General features: G+C 42.4%; 2 protein-coding genes across 2 annotated transcripts; one reads left to right on the top strand and one right to left on the bottom strand.

The window, feature by feature from the left end:
• Positions 1–1,077: 1,077 nt before the first annotated feature.
• Positions 1,078–5,669, bottom strand: ARF5 (ADP ribosylation factor 5). The gene is made up of 6 exons (XM_003771582.4): positions 5,483–5,669; positions 4,707–4,787; positions 4,261–4,370; positions 3,373–3,444; positions 1,812–1,937; positions 1,078–1,620 (listed from the first exon to the last, which is right to left on the bottom strand). Exons 1-6 carry the CDS (start codon positions 5,547–5,549, stop codon positions 1,534–1,536), a joined length of 543 nt encoding a protein of 180 aa, XP_003771630.1. The 5' UTR covers positions 5,550–5,669; the 3' UTR covers positions 1,078–1,533.
• A 2,622-nt stretch (positions 5,670–8,291) lies between these two features.
• Positions 8,292–13,347, top strand: GCC1 (GRIP and coiled-coil domain containing 1). Its single transcript, XM_003771580.3, has 2 exons — positions 8,292–9,608; positions 11,685–13,347. The coding sequence occupies exons 1-2, from the start codon at positions 8,595–8,597 to the stop codon at positions 12,975–12,977; spliced, it is 2,307 nt and encodes a 768-aa protein (XP_003771628.2). The 5' UTR covers positions 8,292–8,594; the 3' UTR covers positions 12,978–13,347.
• Positions 13,348–21,564: the final 8,217 nt, after the last annotated feature.

Here is a 21,564-nt window from a genome sequence, read left to right as displayed (position 1 = left end):
AGAAGGTTAAATTCTCTGGGCAAAAGGAGAGAGCCCAATACTGGCTGAGGACTCATGACTGACCCAGAAACATATATGACATGAGTTATCACTATCCCCAGCCCTGCCACTGCTCCCTAAACTTCCAGTTACACTAATCGCCTTTATCTCCACCATTAATCATTGGCACATTGGACAAGGAATTCAAAGATAAGAAAGCAGAAGATGCAGATTATCTGGTCCCCAGGATTGTTGCTCCCACAATACTACCATGTAGAAAGAAGGGTCTCCACATGGCTAATGTGGATTCCCATAGTGATCCAGGTAAAGGTGCATGAATAAAGAGACAAAAAACACAGTGGAAGTCCTGGGGAAATTAACTGATTTGGGGCAGGGTGAAGTAGCAAACAGAGAAGTAGGACATTTAATAAAAAATGGTGGTGGTGGGGGGGTTTCTTTGATTCTTTGCTGGAATTCAAAGGAGGTGAAAACCATTAGTTGCATTAGAGGAGAGATTTTTGTGTGTTGTCATTCCCTACCAGTTTTTCCTTCCTTTCCAAGTTGGAGGACTTCTCGAGAGGGCAGAGCACCTAATAGCACACACTGTAAGCACAATATTCCGTCGGATCTAAGATATTCTGTTCCAGTGGAGGGATGAGCAATAACTGAGATGATGGAGCAGCCGGAGCTCCTGCTGAGAGGAAAAGCCAGAGATCCAGCTAAGTTCCTTAAATAGGGACGTGATTGCTTTCGGGCCCAGTGGCACACACAGAGCAAGAGCTTTTAGTCTGTCTAGTCTCAGGTACAAATATTAAAGAAAGGCTGAGCCAAGCAGCCAAGATGGCTAAGAAAAAAGCATTACTCCTTCAGAGCCCTAAGCCACGGCATTTCCCAAACCAGTTTCTGTTTTGTTGTCAGAATCCTTACCTCCCTCCGAGGCAATATTTCCACTAGTGACTCACTTGTATATAAAATGTTTGTTTATAAAGTGTGTTCCTCACAAAACAAGTCATCAAGATACCTAGGTAATGCTACCCCAAGGTACCCTGTAAAGAAAAATGATTTGTCCCCATTCTAGAGATGAAGGCAACGACAAAGTTACAAACCACAGCAAATTTATTATTCAATATCCAGTGCTGAATCACAGCACCAGTCTGATACCCCTCCCCACATCCCCCCAAGAAATGTACCCAAAAGAATGAAATCAAAAGTCAACCCAGTTTCTTTTCTGGAAGGCCTTGGTTCCGGTAGCTGCTTGCACAGTTCCCAGGGAGTCAGAAGACAACCCTTTTCCTCCCTCCCCCCAGTACCCAGAGGGTTAGTCTTTTGGGTCCTGGAAAGAGAGAACATGCAGGCAAGAGCAGCTGTAACAGAGAGTGTCTGAGTAAGTAAGTGTGTGTGTGTGTGTGTGTGTGTGTGTGTGTGTGTGTGTGTTGAGAAAGGGGGGAAGGGTAGGAAGCAGGAAGTGCTGCCTCAGGAGTCCTCAAGAGTTCAATTGTCCAAGAGATACAACCTGGGAATTTTCTTCCAGCTTGGGTTTTACCCCTGAAGTAGTTAGCGCTTTGACAGCTCATGGGAAAGCCAGTCCAGCCCATCATACAGCCCGGTACCCTGGGTAGCACAGGTTGCTTGGACATACCACTGTAAGAGAGAAAGCTCAGATTAGCAAGTGAGCAAGCAGTTGGATGCTTAAGGGATGGAAGCCTCACTTCTCATGTCAGCCTGCATTTTTTCAGGCATAATTCTTTCCCCATACCACCCCTCTATTCTACTGTAAAATCTCCCTCTTGCCTCCAGTCCCCAGAGGAGGGAGAGTGAGAAGACAAACTCACAGTCCGGCTACGTAAGCTCTGCAAACCCAATTTGTCAGTCAGTTCGCTCACAGGCATGGCATTGGGCATGTCCTGCTTATTTGCAAACACCAGCAACACAGCCTCCCGAAGCTCATCCTCCTGGAGCTTGAGAGGGGGAAAGAATAGAAGGATATGATAAGGATTCATACATTCATCAGACATTACTGCCACCCTTTCTAAGGGAGGCAAGGTAAACACTGAAGGACGGAATGAACTTTTATTGAATGCCTTTTATGCTAGGCACTTTACAAATATTATTTTATTTGTTCTTAACCACAACTATGGAAGGTGAGTACTATTATGAATTCTTCATTTTACAGCTGAGGAAAGTAAGACAGAAGTTAAGTGGTTTGGTCACAGTCCCACAGCTACTGTCTTGAGGCCAGATTTAAATTAGGATTTTCTAGCACTTTATCCCCTTCACCTACATGCCTCCAGTAAGAGTATTTTATAGTTAACAGAATATAGTATTTATAATCTTCATTTGTAAAATGGAAAACTATTGTTCTGCTTACTTCAATTGTTATTTAATGTAATATACTAACTTTAATATATTAATGTATTAACATGTTATATATAAATATATTTTCATGAATTGTAAAGTATACTGTATGAAAGTTAGTTATTTTTATATCAAAATTTCTCAATGATTTGTAGAACCTTGGTGATCCACATAAAGTAAATAGTTTCTGGGAGAAGGATCTCAATTCAAGTGATATTTCCCCCTATTAGAATATTTAAATATGAATGAATTAAAAAATACCTATTGCGTGCATTTTCAGCATTAAATTAGATTTTCTTTAATTTTGAACTAACATTTTTCAATTTTTTCCCTGAGTATTCTATATCTATAGACCATAATTTGAGTTCTTTATATATAATTCAGTTGTTATGAATTCATAATTCAAGCTTCACATTGTTCTGTAGCTGAACTTCTTAAAGAAATGCTACCTCTACATAGCTATTATTACAGTAATTATAAATATAAATGAAATAGAATTATTGATTTTTTTAATGAGACAATTGGGGTTAAGTGACTTGCCCAGGGTCACACAGCTAGGTGTTAAGTATCTGAGGCTAGATTTGAACTCAGGTCCTTCTGACTTCAGGGCTGGTGCTCTTCACTACTATGCCGCCTAGCTGCCCCATAAAATAGAATTATTAATGAGTGAAATCACATAGGTCTTGTAAATGACTAATACCTGTTTTTGATAAATGGGATAGAAATTACTTCAACACAATAACAGATACAATATACAACCTATCTCCCTTTCCCACTTTGGCCAACATCTCACACATACATATATTTAAAGGATAAAAAGAAAGTCTATTTGACCTGCTTCATCCCATAATGGAGGAGAGCTTCTCTTTTTTTTCCTTACCCACAATGAATCAACATAAGAGATTTTACATCCAAAAAAAGACTTAGATCTCTTGGCCTAGGCTGCAACCCAGTCTGTGTTCTCACTGTGTCTGCTATTTCTGACTCATGAGAGAAGGCTTATTGTCCAATGCTCTCCACAGCCCATCTGGTACGCACCATCTTCTGAAGCTCATCGGCAGATTCTTGGACTCGTTCTCTGTCATTGCTGTCCACTACAAAGATAAGACCCTAGGGTGGGAAGAAAGAGCACAGCCCAGCCAAAGAATATGAATCATAGTTCTATCCTTTCCATCCCTTTCCTTGCCCTTTCTATAATTCTACTTTTATCTATCAATGGACTCAACTGTTCATTCTAAAAATGAAACAAAAAACCCAACTCCCAAGCCCCAAACATCTTTTGAATATTATATGCAAGATCCCGGTGAGGGGGAAAAATATATGCTTTCTATTTTCAAAATATTAATGTAAAAGGACAGATAAACCAATATTGTATAAGGAAAAATGTCCTCAGGGTCATCTCTAGGTAATATAAGCCAAAGCTATGGGAAAATGAAAAGAAAAATTGCTTCTGGCTGGAGAGATCAGAGAAAACTTCACAGAGAAAGAAGCAGTATTTGGAGGGATGAACAGAATTTTAAAAAGTAGAGGGAAAGAGATTGGAGTAGGAGAGAAGGGTGAAACAGGAATATTCTAGGCTGAAGGAAAGGTGAGCAGAAGCAAGGAGGCAAGAAACACGAACTACTAAGTCAAGGTGGCTAGAATCCAAAAGGGAATAGTTGGGGAAATGGTTAAAAAGTAGAATAAAAGTTCTGTGAGGGCAAAGGGCTATTAAGATTTTTAGCTTTAACACCTAATAGAGTGTCTGGCACACAGTCGGTGCTTAATAGATAACCAGACAGAGAAATGAGTTTTATTTTGTAGGCAGTGGGGAACTATGGGAAATTGTAAGTGGTAGGGGGCAAGGGGTATAGCTATTCAATGCTATTTTTGCCTGGCTGGACAGTGAGTGGTACGGGATCCCTAGACCCCAGCTCTCTGGCCCACCTGAGTGTTTTGAAAGTAGTGTCTCCAAAGAGGCCGAATCTTGTCCTGGCCTCCTACATCCCAGACGGTGAAACAAATGTTCTTATATTCCACGGTCTCCACGTTGAAGCCTGTGAGGAAAGGGAAAAGGGGGGAAGCCTGGGGGGGAGGAGGGGCACTGTAAAGTGGGCAGGTACATTCAACTCCCCCAAGGCGAAGGGACATCAGCCCGGACAGGAGAGCTTCTGGGAATTCCCAGAAGTACATCACGCAGCCTTATTACAGCACAACTCAGGGTTCCATCTTCCACCTCCCGACACCAGCAGCCCCAAACACCGTGACCTACTTTCTCAAAGCAGCGTATCCCGTGTCAGGGTCAGGCCCCGCAGAGGAAATGCTGGGAACTCTCCGGGACGACAGAGGAGCAGATCCCAAAACCGGCCCTCCCTCCCTCCCCCGGAGCTCACCTATGGTGGGGATGGTAGTGACAATCTCGCCCAGCTTCAGTTTGTAGAGGATCGTGGTCTTGCCCGCGGCGTCCAAGCCGACTGCAACAGAGATGCGGAGTAATGGAAGGGGCTACCGGAGAGGCTCCGGAGGGGAGAGGGAGGGAGAGGCTCCAGGCGCCCAGAAGCGCTCCTCGGGGGAAAAGCATCGGGAAAACCTCCACGCGCATCTCCCCCCCCCCTTGGAGCATGCTGGGGGGCATCACAAGCCATTTCTCAATAGAAGGAGACGCGCTCTCCAAGCCAAACAAAAAACCCCACCCAAACAGGCCTGTACTTCAAAGGCAAGAGCCCGGGAATGAGGTGGGGGCACCCTCAGGGACCGCTCCGGCCGCGTCCAGGAGCCTTGCGTGGGGTGGGGGGCGGCCTGAGGGTTAACCCCACACAGGCCGGCAGGTCCCGGGCCCGGGCGCCGGCAGGCTGGGGCTGCCGCCGCTGCTGCAAAGCGGAGGCGGCTGCAGGCAGGGCCAGCTGGGCGGCCGGCCATCCTTCCCTGGCTAACCCCGCCCCGCACTGCTAGCCGCGGGGCCCGAACGCCGGGGGTCCCCTCCTCTCGGCCCGCCGCCCCGTGCCTCAGTTTCCCCCTCTCTCCTCCCCGCCCCACCCCCAGCTTTCCGCCCGCGGGGAGGAGGGGAGGCGGCGGAGGCAGGGCGGGGATGCTGCGGGGGCGGCGGAGGGCGTTACACCGCGGGCGGGGAGGGATGCGGAGGGGGGGGTGACGCCGCCCGGGACCTCACCCATGAGGATCCGCATCTGCTTCTTCCCGAAGATCCGCGAGAAGAGCGCGGACACCGTGAGGCCCATGACTGGGCCGGGGAGGGAGGAGCGGGGAGCCGGGAGCCGGGAGCGGGGAGCCGGCAGGTTGCTGGGGGGATGAGGAGCAGCGGCAGCAGGAACCGGAGCCGCCTCCGCGCTTACAGGACCAGCGTGACGTCACCGAGAGCTCCGCCCCTCATCCGGGCCCCGCCCCCGCTCCGCGCACCTTAAAGGTCTCAGAAGCCGGCCGCCTCTCCGCAGAAGAGAAAACTGAGGCAGGGAGGAGGGAGCGGCGATTGGTTCGGAGGCGGACCGCAGGAGAGGGATTCCAACTCCGCTCTCCTAACTCCAAATCCCTTCCTTCCGACCAGGAAAAACTACTACGGGAAGAAAGCTCTAGAAGAAACTCTCAGCATCCTGGAGCAGCGCACGTGGGACGCTGTGTGTATTGGGCGTCTGTGTAGGTGAGCAGGAATTGGGAGTGATCAGCGCATCCCCAGCTTCCCAAGAACATCGCCTCAGAGCCCATTTTAGCGCCCGTCAGCGGGATCAATTGTAACAGACACGGCTTCTTGCCCCCCGACCACCCCATCGAGTGTTTCCTCCCCTTTAACCTCGTTCCAGTCTTTCCCAGAGCCCCAGCAAAGGAAGGCGGGGATCTGGGGACACTGCTCTTACTTCCAACAATGAACACCAATGAAAAGAAGTACCACCTTAACGTCTTGTTTCCACTGCAAAATAAGGAATGAATCTATGGACTTTGCCCTTTCTTCAAGGCGTCACGCCTGCTCTAAAATAGTCACTAATGATAACAAATGAAACTTGTATTAAGCGCTTTAAAAATGTTCCAAGCACTTTGCTAAGTGCTGTGATTATGAATAAAACTAAGACAATCCATGCTTTCGAGGAACGTTCCCCCCCCCCCCCCAAGGGCATTCTAGGGAATTCTAGTATGCTTTATTTGCAATTCCCTGCCTGCCTCTCTCCTCCCATATTCATAAGAGGCCGGGTAGAGAAAAAAAATTATCTCTTCAAATCAGAAATTTTTCCTTATACGCACATATTCAAGTTCAGGTGCAATTCCCAGATTTGCTGCTTTTTCTTCTCCCTACATACACAAATATACTTCCCAAAATAAGCCCTTTTTTGGGGGAGGCAATGAGGTTGAATAACTTTCCCAGAGACACAGCTAAGGGCTGAATGTGAACTGCAGGGCAGGTGCTCTATCCACTTTGCTGTCTATCTGCCCCAACAATAGGTCTTTTGAGTTGGAAAGGGCATAAGTGATTATCTAATCTTCTCATTTGACAAATGATGAAAGTTTATAATCAGGAAGAAAGTGACTTTCCCAAGATTACACAGGTAGAAAAATTATTAGAGATTTGAATTCAGATCTTAGACTCACAAATTCAGGATTCTTTCATTACCTCCTGTAACACTAGACATCTGTAGCAGTAAACACTTTCTGAACTGAATAAAACTAGACATCTATAGATTTCAGTGTGCAGATTTAGAGTTAGAAAACTGTCAAAAGTCAACTGACCATAATGCCTGTAGCTTTCTGGATCTTCTGCTTTGGTAGATATAATAATAACCAGTATTTTTACAGTGCTTTAAGGTTTGCAACGGGCATTGTAAATGTCTCATTTGATCTTCACCACACACTGAAGTAGATGCTATTATTCTCACTTTACAGATGGGAAAACTGAAGCAGAGAAAAGCATTGTAACACACTGAGGCAGATGCTATTATTCCCACTTTACAGATGGGAAAACTGAAGCAGAGAAAAGCATTGTAACACACTGAGGCAGATGCTATTATTCCCACTTTACAGATGGGAAAACTGAAGCAGAGAAAAGCATTGTAAATGTTTCATTTGATCTTCACAACACACTGAGGTAGATGCTATTATTCCCACTTTACAGATGGGAAAACTGAAGCAGAGAAAAGCATTGTAACACACTGAGGCAGATGCTATTATTCCCACTTTACAGATGGGAAAACTGAAGCAGAGAAAAGCATTGTAACACACTGAGGCAGATGCTATTATTCCCACTTTACAGATGGGAAAACTGAAGCAGAGAAAAGCATTGTAACACACTGAGGCAGATGCTATTATTCCCACTTTACAGGATGGGAAAACTGAAGCAGAGAAAAGCATTGTAACACACTGAGGCAGATGCTATTATTCCCACTTTACAGATGGGAAAACTGAAGCAGAGAAAAGCATTGTAACACACTGAGGCAGATGCTATTATTCCCACTTTACAGATGGGAAAACTGAAGCAGAGAAAAGCATTGTAACACACTGAGGCAGATGCTATTATTCCCACTTTACAGATGGGAAAACTGAAGCAGAGAAAAGTGAAGTGATTTGTCCAGGGTCACCTAGCAGTTAGAGGTATGCAGAACGTCCCTCGGTACCGCGCTCCTGCACTTCCCACGGAGGGCAGGATCCCCTTCAAGCACTGCAGACATTTTAATATTTATGTAACACTTTAAGGGGTCCATGATGCAGAAGAGGGGCAGGGGGTCGCCTCCGTTCCCTACTCTGCAGTCACACATACAGGTCTCTGCATGCATTATTCCAGGGCTCAGTCTCTCTATTGCATCAGATACCTAGAACAGCTCCAGCCCTGCCTCCCCACAAGTAACCGCCCCGTGTAGGGGTCCAGGAGCAACTTGAACCACAGGTCCCTTCCCTTGGCTCCCGAGGCCCCGCCTCCTCGCTATGCCCCGCCCCTTTCGCTCTGGGTTCTTCCTCCCTTCCCAAAGCGCCCGCCCATCCCGAATGCCCACCTTCACTTCCGGCGAACCCGGAAGCATTGTTGGCAACAGACTGAAGTGCTTACTGAGTAGAGTTCGGATCTGGAACCGGTCCGTCCGGGCTCGGGGCCCCGGGAGCGAGGGACGCGGCGACGTCTGCCGGCTTCGTCGGGGCCGGAGCCAGGAAAGCGCCTGACATGGCGGCGTGGGCCGCGCCGACCTCTCCGCGGGGGCGCGAGTAAGAGCAGACCCGCCCCCCCCGCCCCCCCCCCGGCCCCCAGCCCCCCGCGGCTCCGCGAGCGGTGACGTCACGGAGCAGCCCCGGCCATGGAGAAGTTCGGCATGAACTTCGGCGGGGGGCCCAGTAAGAAGGAGCTGCTGGAGACCATCGAGACGCAGAAGAAACAGCTGCTCCAGTACCAGGTCCGGCTCAAGGACGTTGTCCGGGCCTACAAGAGCCTGCTGAAGGAGAAGGAGGCCCTGGAGGCCAGCCTGAAGGTGCTCTCGGCGTCCCACGAGGCGGACGGCGCCGGCTTAACCGCTGGCCAGCTCCCCGGCCTTCCTCCGGCCGACGCCGTGGATGACCGGGGCTCCACGCACAGCGAGGACAGCACCGGCACCGCCACCAGCCTGGACACCAGCGCCAGCCTGACGAGCGCCAAGGGCGACCCCGCGCTGGAGGAGGAGAGGCCGCCGGCGGAAGCCAGCGGGTCCGAGAGCGGCGTTAGTTCCAGCAGCGGGGATGCGCCGGCCGGCGGCGCGGGGGAGGCGGACAAACGCATTCACCAACTGAAGACCCAGTTGGCCACTCTGACCAGCTCTCTGGCCACTGTGGCCCAGGAGAAGTCCCGCATGGAAGCCTCCTACCAGGCGGACAAAAAGAAGATGAAGCAGGATTTGGAGGATGCCGGCAGAAAGGCGGAGGAAGAGAGGGGCCGCCTGGAGGCGGAGCTCCAGGGGCTGCAGGAGCAGATGGCGGAGACGAAAGCCAGGCTGATCACCCAGCAGCACGACCGAGCCCAGGAGCAGAGCGACCATGCCCTGATGCTGCGGGAGCTGCAGAAGTTGCTGCAGGGAGAGAGAACCTTACGCCAGGACGTTGAGCTGCAGCTGGAGGAGACCCGCGAAGCCCTGGCTGCCCAGGCCTACTCCGCCGACCAGGTGGAAGGGTTCGAGGGGCAGATCAAGCAGTTGACCCGTGAAGTGGAGGAGCTGAAGCGGGAGCTGCAGGCTCTTCGAGAGGAGAAAAGCCTTCCGGACCCTCGACTGGAAGAGCTTCAGGAAGAAGCTGCGCACCTTAAGAACCACTTCCAGACCCAGCTGCAGCAGGAAATGAGGAAGGTAATTCACCAGATCTAAGAGTGCTTAATTGGAGGCCAGGAATATTATGCTTTTTTCTTTTTGGCCAGCAGGGTAGGTGAAAGAAGCACTCAATGTGTAATGAGAAAACCTTACTTCAGATCCTTACTGTGCCACCTATCGGCTGTATCATTAGGGAAATTGCCTTATCTTTTAAGAACTCTTAGTATTCTTTTCTGTAAAATGAGAGGTTCACACCGAATGGACCTCCAAGGTCTTTTCATAATTTCAATTCCTATTTTATTCTCATGGTTAAAATTTCTCATGGACAAATCTACTGGAAAATCACGGTCTAATTGTCATGAAAATGACAGAGTACATCTAAGGGGATGTGCAGTTTGTGAGTGGTTTTTGAAAAATCCTTGTCTGATTGTGACAAAACTTACAGAGCACATCTAAGGGGACGTAGAGTTTGTGGGTGCTATCTGGAATGAAGTTGGAGTGTTCCCAGTTTCTGGGCAGTGGCTTCTTCTAACAGCTGTGGTCAAAAAAACAATGAAGTACTGTATTCTGCGTGTGTGCTTGATTTTGTTTTTCCCAAAAGGAGACAAGTTTCCTTCAGTTGTCAGTCAGAACTTGTTTGGGAGATGAGTATGCTATTCCAGAAAAGTCTTTTAAATGTTGTGAGGGCTTCTGTTCATTTCTGAACTTTCTAGACAGGAGTAGGATGCAGTAGCATGCAGTTTCCAGGTTGGGGAAGAAAAAACAACTAATTAAGGGTGATCTGCTAAATGTGTGAAAAAATGTTGGAACTCAAAGCAGAGTAGCACTCAACAAACATTGCATGCCTATCGTGTGCTAAGGCACTGCCAGGCAGTGGGTTTACAAAGGGAGAGAAAATTCTGGACTTGAAAGGGCTCACATTTTTTGGGGAAACAAGTGGCAGGAAGAAACAATACATGTATACAGATAAGCAATAATACATGATAGTATGGGAGAGATTTAGATGAAGTGATGTAGAAAAATTTGAGGAGGGAGAGAAAATTGTATGCTGGTAAATCAAGGAAGGATTTATAGAGAATAATTCATTTTGAATTTCTTGAGCTGAAGGTGTTGCTACTCAAGGAATAACTAGTGCATTTGTTAAGTGATCTTTGTCAAATCACATAAAATGAGTTTAGCATTATTTGGGTGAAATAAATTCTGAGAGGGGCAGCTAGATGATATAGTGGATAGAGCATTGGCCCTGAAGTCAGGAGGACCTTAGTTCAAATCCAGCCTCAGACACTTAATACTTCAGAGTTGTGTGATCTTGGGTAAGTCACTTAACCCTAAATGCCTAAGCAAAAAAAAAAAAAAAAGAAAGAAAGAAATTCTGAGACATAAAGGGGTGAGGGTAGGGTTACAGAATGAGAATAGTAATTTTACTGGCACCTAAATTAATGAAAAAGTTTTCTAAAGTTCTTCCGATTCCTGCCAGCACACCCTGTTTAAATGTAATATTCTCTTGTTGGGTTTCCTTGGAGTTCTGGGAGCAGTCTTCCTTTCAGTTCTGTAATCACCACAAGTGCAGCCAGGTGTTAAAGTCCAAATCCTTTGTTGTCTTTCTTCAAAGTCTTGTCTCCTTCACTTGGGGCTAGGCTAGTTTTCTGGAGGCCTATCTCTCTCCTTAGTTCCGAGAGCTTGAGCTCCTGCCTGCCTTCTTTGGCTTATGAATCTCCCCGACTGAATCCTGAGCTAGAAGCTGAGGCTTTTAGCTTATATGCCCCACACTGAGTGTAAACCAATTATTATATCACTAGGAAACCATTATTTGTTGTAGGACTAAATCAATGCTAAACTAGATTTAACTATTGTCTCCTCAATTCCACTTAGTAGCTTGTTTCAAGTTCTGGCCTGTAACATCTCCTTGTAGGTTTAATCAATCATATTGAATCATGTTAAATTTGATAACTTTGTCTCTATCAATTCCACTGACATAGTGCCTTGTAAGCATCCTTTGTTTCAAGTTCAGAGTTCTGGCCCGTAACAAAAGGTCTTCTCTCTTCCCTTTCCTAATTCAGTGACAAGCTCTGCACTCTCTCATCATTCATCTTTGTTCATTTCTTTGTTTTTTAGACTGCTTTGGCAGAGGAGCAGCTCCGTCAATATTCTCAGATGGAGGAACAGAGAGTGGCTGCCTTAGAGAATCAAGTCTCAGAAGTGTCTGAACTGCTGGGTACCTATGAGAAAGCTAAACAAAAGGACCAGCTGGCGATTCAAAAACTAAAAGATCGCCTTCTGCAGCTGGATATGGAGAATAAGACGCTTGCTCTTGCAGCCTCTAGTCGTTCTCCCCTGGACAGTCACAATGAGGAGACCAGCTTGGATGTCAATGTCCTAAAGGATAAGATGGAGAAACTGAGGAGACTCCTGCAGATTGCAGCCAAGAAGAGCCAGGTGTCTCTAAATATGGAAAAACTGTGTGAAATAGAGATGCTGACAAACTCAGATGCTGCTGATGGGGAAAAGGCCACTGCACTCTATTACCAGCAAGAGCTAAAGCAGCTCAAAGAGGAGTTTGAAAGGTACAAAATGAGGGCCCAGGTTGTCCTCAAGAGCAAGACAACCAAGGATGGAAACTTAGCTAAGGAACTGGAGGAAAGCCAGGAGCAGCTTGCAGAGCTGAAGGAGAAATACATTTCCCTTCGACTCTCCTGTGAAGAGCTAGAACGGCAACACCAACAAGAGGCAGAGAGCTGGAAACAGGAGCTGACTCAGCTGCAGCAGGTCCATCGGCAGGAGCTGGAGAGAAGTCAGCTTGATTTCCGGGACCGGACACTGAAGCTTGAAGAAGAGCTACACAAACAGAGGGACCGTGCTCTAGCGGTACTTGCTGAAAAGGACTTGGAACTAGAGCAGCTCCGCTCTGTGGCTTTGTGTTCTGGGTTGCAGGGACATAAGGCCTCAGGGGGCCAGGGAAGTAATGGGGATCTAAGTGACTCAACTCCAGACAGTTTGACCCAAGCTCTGCACTTGGCTGCATCAAATGAACCAACTTTCTTCTTGTATGCTGAGCAGCTGGCTCGGAAGGAAGTTGAGATAACATCTTTGAGGAAACAAAAGCATAAGCTTGAGGTGGAGGTGCATCAACTTCAGGACAGGCTAGTTGTGGAAGGTGAACAGCACCGAGAACAAGTCTGTGCTTTACAGAGCCACATTGAAAAAAGCATCAGGGACCAAAGCAGGGAGGGGGCCAATCTGGAGTACTTAAAAAATATAATCTACCGCTTCTTAACCCTGTCTGACTCTTTGGGTCGCCAGCAGACACTTACAGCAATATTGACTATCCTGCATTTCAGTCCAGAGGAGAAACAAGTGATTATGAAACTCCCAACTAGTAGTAGCTGGTGGCCTTCTGGCAAGAGATAAAACCTCTGGCCTTTTCTGTTTCTAAACCCTTTTTTATCCTGGAGTCTGTTCTGATACTATAACCCTATAACCTCTTCTCTTACAAATAACTGGGATAGTGTCTGTTGTTGCTTCTGGCCTCTGATGTTACCGCTGGCCTTACTGTGAGGCATTATAGTACAGAGCATTTTACCTCTGCTCAGGGGTTTGAGACTGAATGCCAAAGGTTGGAAAATATTGAAACTTTCTAAAATAAAATAATTTGTTATCCTTTGCAATTCCCAGAGACAATTTGGTTTCTGTAGATAATAAATTCCACTGGAAAGGTAACCCATTGGTACTTTCAGTATGATGAAAAAAAAAAAAAAAACAGTAATTTGTTTCTTCATTTCCAGAGGCAGGTGGAATTTTGGTCCACTCCCCTGGGACATGAGACAAGTCTGGAATGGGAATGATATTCATAGGAATCCTTCAGTAGATGGATGTTTTTATTATACAGTCCAAGGGTCTTGTGAATTTAGGATTTTTAGAATGTGCCTGTGCCTTTTAGAGTTTACCTGGGTGTTCCTTTGAAAAACAGATGTTAAAGGGAGGGAGAAGGTGCTTTGTCTGTAGCACACAGGATTAAAAGTACATTCTTTTTATCTGAAAGACGTAGTTAAATTTTTGTTCATCAAAAATGAATGATTAGCATAGCCATCCAGTTAAATCCCTTGTGTGGAGAATTACCTTTAATAAATTCACAAACAAAAAGGAAAGAAAACCAACCTACTAGTACAACAGTCATTCAAAAGTTTCAATAAAATGCCTTTCCAGGGTCACAGTCTCAAATATTCAGGGTACTTTGAAATTATTGGAATATCCAGGGAACCAAAGGAAAGAAGGAGAGAGACTTTAGAGGTATGATAAGGTATTCGGAGGAAAAGAGGGGAGGATTGCCATGAGAAACTGATCTCAGTTCAGTTTTGCTTTCCTCACAGCCTAGCTTCTGGCCTGATAATAGTCCAGTTTTCTGGACTCAACTAATCTTTAAAAAAATTATTGCCATTTTGATCTTACATCATCTCCATTTTCTGTTGGGGTTTTTTCCCCTCTATTTTAAGAAGCTATTTCTTAAAAACTATGTAAAAAATAAAAAATACTTGAGTCAGACTAACCAATTTATCAACCAAGTCCAAAATAGGACTACAGATTTAAAGCTGAAAAGAGATGTAAAGGTCCCTGGATCCACTCATTTTTTTTTTAATAGCTTTTTATTTACAAGTTATATGCATGGGTAATTTTGCAGCATTGACAATTACCAAACCTTTTGTTCCACTTTTTCCCCTGGTTCTCCCGATTCCCTCCCCACAATGGCAGGTTGACCAATACATGTTAAATATGTTAAAGTATAAATTAAATACAACATAAGCATACATGTCTTAACAGTTATTTTGCTGTATAGAAAGAATCAGACTTTGAAATAGTGTGAAGGAAATCAAAAATACAGGCGGTCAAAGGTAGAGGGCTTGGGAATTCTATGTAATAGTTCATAGTCATATCCCAGAGTTCTTTCACTGGGTGTAGCTGGTTCAGTTCATTACTGCTCTATTGGAACTGATTTGGTTCAGCTCATTGCTAGAGATGCCCATGTCCGTCAGAATTGATCATCATATGGTATTGTTGTTGAAGTATATAATGATCTCCTGGTCCTGCTCATTTCGCTCAGCATCAGTTCAAGTAAGTCTCTCCAGGCCTTTCTGAAATCATCCTGCTGGTCAGATCCACTCATTTTTAAAGATGAGGCTTAGAAAGATTAAGTGGCTGTCATGTAGCTAGTGTCAGGCAGAATTTGAACCCAGGTCTTCCTGACTAACTCCAGCACTCTTGATTAGTACATTATACTATTTCTAAATATAAACAGAGTTTCATACCCATAATCCCTTACCTCTACGAAGAAGGGAGAAAGGTGTATTCTCATATCATGGACATTGTAATTTCACAGCATCCAATTTCATTTGTTGTATTGCTGTCCTATTTGTTGTCATTTGGCATATTGTTTTCTTCTGCTTATTTTTGCATATGTTGATATGTTTTCCCATGCTTCTCTATATTGTTCTTATTCACCATTTCTTATAACAAATAATATTCCATTACTTCCCTGTAACACAATTTAGTTATTTTCCAGTTGTTGGGCATCTACTTTTGTTTCCAGTTATTTGTTACTATGAAAAGTGTTGTTAAAAGCAATATTTTCATGTATTTGGGACATTTTTAATGTCCCTTGTATAAATGAGTAGCAGTGGGACCTGTAGATCAAAGAGAATGGATATTTTGGTCAGTTTATAAACAAAATTCTAAATTGCTTTTCAAAAGTTGAGATCAATTTACAGTTCCACCAATAGGATACCACCTACTCTTCTGACATCATTTTACTGTAGAGAAAATTGAGAGTCTGTTGATATAATAGTTTGATTTAATTCTTGTCTATTAATGGAAACACATTTTCTGTATATCTTTAACTGGTGGTATTTGAGGGGAGGTTGATGATTTTATTCTACTCTCATTGCGCTTAATCTTTTCATTACTGTTTAGTCTGATTTGTATCCTTCATACCTCTTTCCTGTGCATTTCCTATTCTTCCTGTAAGCTCATATGTTAAGAAAGGATTGTAAAATGAATGCCAAAAGCGTCTTTGTGGATCTTGAGGGGCCTGGAATTATTGATTAAATTTTTTTATGTGAGGCAGTTATCTGGTAGATCATAGGATCATAGAGCTGGAAGGAACTTCAGAGTTTTGGAGTCCAATTTCCTCATTTAATGAAGAAACAGGCACAGAGAAGGGTGGCTTGCTCAGAGTCCCACAGCTAGTAAATATCTGAGGGGTCTTTTAAATTGTTTTGATTCAAAGTCATACAAAATCTTATCCACTATACCAGTAGTGCCAAATTAAAGTAGAGATAGATCTTTGCTTCCTGTGTTTTGATTTAGAAAATCACTATTAACAATGTGTTATCTTTTAAATTTACTTTGTAAGACTTTTCCCACTTACATTTTAATCTGGTTTCCCTTGGTTTTGGATGTTTGCAGGGCTGGATGGGCCTCAGGCAATGACTTTGACACCTGTACTATTCTACCTTTGAGCTAAAATTTCCCCAAGATTTATATTTTAATATACATCCCAATTTTCAAGAAGAAACTTGTTTGTGAACTCTTGTGCTGATTGTCAGGGCACACAATTTTCCAAGCATAAAGGATCCAGAAATAATAATATAGATGAACATGAAGTCAGGATGAGCCCACATGACACCAGGTATATCAGATCTAAAATAACAATAATTAACTAAGAGTAGACTTGAAACCCTGCATTTACCCTAGAACAGGGTTTCTTTACCTTTTTGTGCCATAGACCCCTTTTCAGGTTGGTAAAGTTTTTTTAATATAATATGAAATAACTAGCATTATAAAGAAAAGTATATAAAAATATAGTTAACAAAATATTAAAAAGAAAAATTTGCTTTCAGTCTTTTATCTATCAGATTGGTAGTATTTTCCATAATTAGTTAGAATTGTGATTGGTCATTATACTTATCAGACTTTTTAAGTCTTTCAAAGTTATTTTTTTTAACAGTATTGTTCTCATTGTATAAATTGTTCTAGTTCAGATCACTTAACTGCATTAGTTCATTAGCCTTCCCAATTTTCCTTTGAGATCATCTCCATAATTTCTTAACACTTGTTCACCAAAACCCCCAACTGATGAACACTCCTTTATATTCCATTTTATCACTTTAAAAATAACCAAAAATATTTTTTAAATCTTTTTCTAGAGTATGTTTTGCTTGGGACTAATTCTTATCCTATCCTCTATAATTCCTCCTTCTTCTTCCCTTTTTTCTCGTATTTCTCTGTTGAATATTTCTGTATCCAACTCTGTGTGTATTTTTCTTCTTTCTATCAGTTCAGATCAAAGTGAAGTTTAAGGGCAAATCACTTAATCCCAATTGCCTCAGCCAAAAAAAAAAAAAAAAGTTTAGGTGTCAGATATTCACCTACTTTCTATATGTTAATATTTATTTCTACTTGTATACTTGATTATGTGAAAAAATTTTCTTTAACCTTCATTTCAATATCCACCACTCTATGCTGCCTTCAACCCATGATACACATCTTTCTTTCAATTTTTCTTCTTTTAAGATCAAGACAAAAAAGAGCCACTTCTAGGTGCTTTGTCTAAGTAGATTTCTACTATGACATCTATAGTGACAGGGCTCATAAAGGACACATATTTCCATATTAGAATATAAGCAGTTTATTCACTAATCCCTTATGCTTGTTCATTGGTATTTACTTTTTTATGTTTCTTTTAACACCTTTGTTTGAACTTCAGAGTTTCTATGCAGCTCTAGTTATTTCATCAGGAATGTTGAAAATTCCTATTTCATTAAAAATCCATTTCCCTCCACTGTAGGATTATATTCATTTTTGCTAGATAAATTATTCTTTGCTGTATGAATATATCCTGTGTCTTCTGGAAAATAGTATTTTCATCTCTGCTTCTCTATAGTGATGGCCGCTAATTTTTATGTGATCTTGACTGTGGCTTCTTGGTACTTAGATTCTTTTTGTTTGCTTTTGGTATTTTTCCTTTGACCTAGAGGCTCTGAGTTTTGGTTATGATGTTCTTGGTGTAGTAATTGAAATTCAACAAGAAGGTAAGTCGAGGCAATTTTTTGCACAAGGCAACATTAAAGGGGTATGCTGCCTGACAATAAATGGATCAGTGGGTTGCTTCCACTGATCCTGAACTGACAATTCCCTTTTTATAAGTTTTGGGGAGTACAGAACAAAGAACAGAACAGGGTAGATAATATCATGGGATTGGGACAACATGGTTACAGAACGAGGCACAGGCAGCAACTTGAGTAGTTGGAAATTTGATAATGAGGGCTAGCAACAACCCCCATATTCTCTTGTGAGACTAAGAAATACTTATTTGAGTGCAGTTGTGAGGTTTAGAGGTAATGGACCAGATCTCCTGGACAGCAAATCAGATATCCTTGAAGGATAGCTTGGGGATACAGATCTATTAGGCTGGACTCCCTTTGTATTCACACATACCCCCCCCCCCCCATTCAGTTAAACTCCTTGAGCCAAGAATAGATTAGTGATTAGCAGAAGTGTTAGATTTCTAAACTTAACCCATTATAGGCTAGTTTAATTTCTGAACCAAGTTCATAGATACATGACTCAAACGCATATCAGACGGAAGCAGTTACAGGACAAAATCAACTAATTTTAAATAGGATCAATAAGAAAATTACACAAAATTGATCTTAATCTTCTCACTAGGATTTTCCATTTTGGGTTTCTTTTAGGAGATGATTAGTAGATTCTGTTTCTATTTAGCTCTAATTCTAAGAGGTCTATTCAATTTTAAGATTTCTTGGAAAATGGAGATTAGAATTTTTTTTTTTTTGGGGGGGGGGGGTTTGTTCATGGTTTTTGACTTAGTCCCATGATTAAATTTTTCTCCTCAGTCTAGCTTTCAGGTCCGTTGTTTTTGATATGTTTTACATGTTCTTTTTTTTGAATTTTTAAAATATTTCTTATCTAATTGAGCCATTGGCTTCTATTTGGTCTATTCTAATTTCCAAAGACTTTATAATAATTTGGGCAAAGTTTTGTACCTCTTATGCCAAGTTATTAATTCCCTTTCCTTTTCTCCCTCCCTCCCCCCATAGATTACATTTCTTTAACATTTTTTTCCTCATTTAATTCAATTTATAAAAAACATTTTAAACTCTTTTTAATAACTCTTTCCATCTCATCCAAGAATTTCAATTTAATTTGGGCCTAAGCTATCTTTTTCCTTGAGATTTTGCTTATAAGTGTTCTGAAGTTATTTTCTTCTGGGTTTGTACCTTGAACATTCCCGTCACTGTTGTAGTTTTTTAATGGTGGGATTCTTTTTTTCATTTGCACATTTTTGAGTCTACTTCTTCACTTTAGACTATGTTAGAGTGAGGTTTTTTAGCTCCTCTGGAGGAAGGTCTGGACTGATTCTGTAAATTCTTTCTTAAGGGGTATTACATGTTATATCATTCCAGGCATTTAGGATGAAGATCTGCAAGGCAAGATCTGATCAGCTCCCTCAACCCCAACCTCCAATCTGAGTTAACCTGAGTTTGGGTCTGAGTAACAGTAGACTGCTCCTGGACTCAGCCACTATCAGCCAGTTGGGAAGTTCTGCTGGTTCAGAGGGACAGAACTGCTTTGGCCTCCTCTGCAGGGTTAGATTGGGCTAGAAGTTGGAACTGAGACTCTGTTCTGCTCCCAATTTACACCATACAGCTCTCATGACTTTAACTGTAATCTCTATGAATGTGACTCACACAAATGTAAAATCATGTATCCTCTGAGGTGTACATGTACACACAATTGCATATATATGTATACACACATGCATGTACAAATACAAATATATACATGTACATACATGCATATGTGTGGGCATGTATACACATATACATACATAAACTGCCCTTCTCTCTATTCCTCACATTTTAGCCTATATCTCCTGTCCATGGGCCCTATCACTGGCTGTTTCACATTTCTGGAATGCATTCTCTCTGCTTTTGTCTCCTGAATAACTTGCATTTATACAGCTCTTTAAAGTTTGTAAAGGATATTATGTATATGATTTCATTTGATTTTCACAACAACCTGTAAAGTAAGCATTATTATTATCCCCATTTTGCAGATAAACAGAGGTTGACAGAAGATTAGTGATTTGCCCAGGGTCACATAGCTAGGAAGATGTCTGCGACTCTTCCCAACTCAATGTAGCATTCCATCCACTGTTTCACCTAGCTGCTCTTTCTCTCTTTAATTTGTAGTTCAAGGATAATCTTCAGAATATATTTCCTAATACCCTCAACTTTTAGTGCCCTTCCTCCCAAACTTCTACTTTGTGTTTAATAACTTTGGATATATTAGTATTTATTAAGTTTCTATTTAGGCTATTTATTTATATTTATACTTGTTTTCCTCATTAGAACTTAAATTCCTTGTGGGTCAGGATTATTTCATTTTTTATGTTTGTGTCATCAGTGCTTATCACACAGTAGGGTCTTAATAAATGCTTATTATTTGATTCAAAGATTTTATGCTTTATTATACTTAAAATATAATATTATGATTATGTGCTATTATATATAAAATTAATATTATGCTTAAAATATAAAAACATGAAATGTCATTGCATTCCAGATAGCATACCAAGGATAAAAGAGATAATTTTACAGTTTTCTTTAATTTGATGGCTTGTCTCTCTTCCAGGCATAATTTCAAAAGGCATAAGAGTATTAAGTAGTGATATTCCTGGGTGTCAGAAACAGAATGGAAGAATATTAATAGCCTATGTTTATGTAACATTAAGTTTATAAAGCATATGCAGCTCTAGGTGCTTGCCTAAGGAAATTAATTTTAAGCTCTTTCCACCTTTAAAAGGACACAAACAGTAAGCAAAGAAAGAAACAAGTTAATCATCAAATGGTATTTAAATGCCTGGATGCACGGACGACTATATACTGAGGTTCTTCTGTCAAGAATCCATCTACCAAAGCATAAAGATGCCTTTGTTTTCTATGGCTGATTTTTTTTTTTCCTTCCAAAGAACTCGAAGGCATATTTTGCCATTAAAAACCTTAATTTTTGATGAGGCAGTATGATATAGATACTTTGAATCCATTGCTGCACTGTGGGGAGTTGAGTCTGAAGTTGTATTGCTACATCAAAGCAGAACTCGGGGCCACAAACATCTTGGCGTTGTAACAAAAATAGAATGGAGAATAGGAAGGAAATATGCCATAGGGGAGGTGTCAAAACACATGGCTCAAGTGTCCCATTGCCTTCAGCAATACTCCTAAATGCAGCCTGAACCAGGTTAAGATGTAACTGAAAAGTATTTAACAAAATCAGTAAAAATACAACAGAGTATAATGTTAATATGTGACTTTCCAGGTTAATATATGGTCACAAAGATCCTCATGCACGGTTCTGTGGCCCATTTGCATTTGACACTGTTGCCCGATAGTATATTACCATTCTTTTCTCTTCTTCCCCCTACTTTAGACTTGCAGCTTAGAATTGGAGAAGGAATTTATGTAATCCTCCTCACTCCTTGAAAGGTTCTTTTCTTAAAAGAAGGGCCTGGGTTTACAAGATTGCTCCCTCTTCTGTTCCTATTTCCTACAAAGATAATCTGAGAATTTTTCTGGCTATATCCTACTGTTTTACTAGTTTTTGTCACTCAGATTCCTTTAAAAGCACACAGGCTCATACGACTCAAAATCTGGATTAAGAAGTTAAAGGAAACAAAATAAAACTCCTGGCAGAGTCCAAGAAAAATAACAATAGTCACCATTAAGAAGTAATCCAACCACAGCTCATAAAATCTCACACCTAATTTTTCAGTGAGTCAGGTTCCAAAGGGAGATTGCTCTTTTAGCTGTTGCATAAAGTTCAGACCTTGGACAGCTTTCAGAAAATAGTGCTGGACTTTCAGTTTACTAAGGAAAACGGCACCTTAAGGTACTTATTTTGCCAGTATATTTGCTATTCAAAA

This window comes from Sarcophilus harrisii, chromosome 5 (assembly GCF_902635505.1).
Source record: "Sarcophilus harrisii chromosome 5, mSarHar1.11, whole genome shotgun sequence".
Taxonomy (NCBI): domain Eukaryota; kingdom Metazoa; phylum Chordata; class Mammalia; order Dasyuromorphia; family Dasyuridae; genus Sarcophilus; species Sarcophilus harrisii.
Note: the sequence above shows the minus strand (reverse complement) of the source record. Positions and strands in the feature narration are given on the sequence as shown.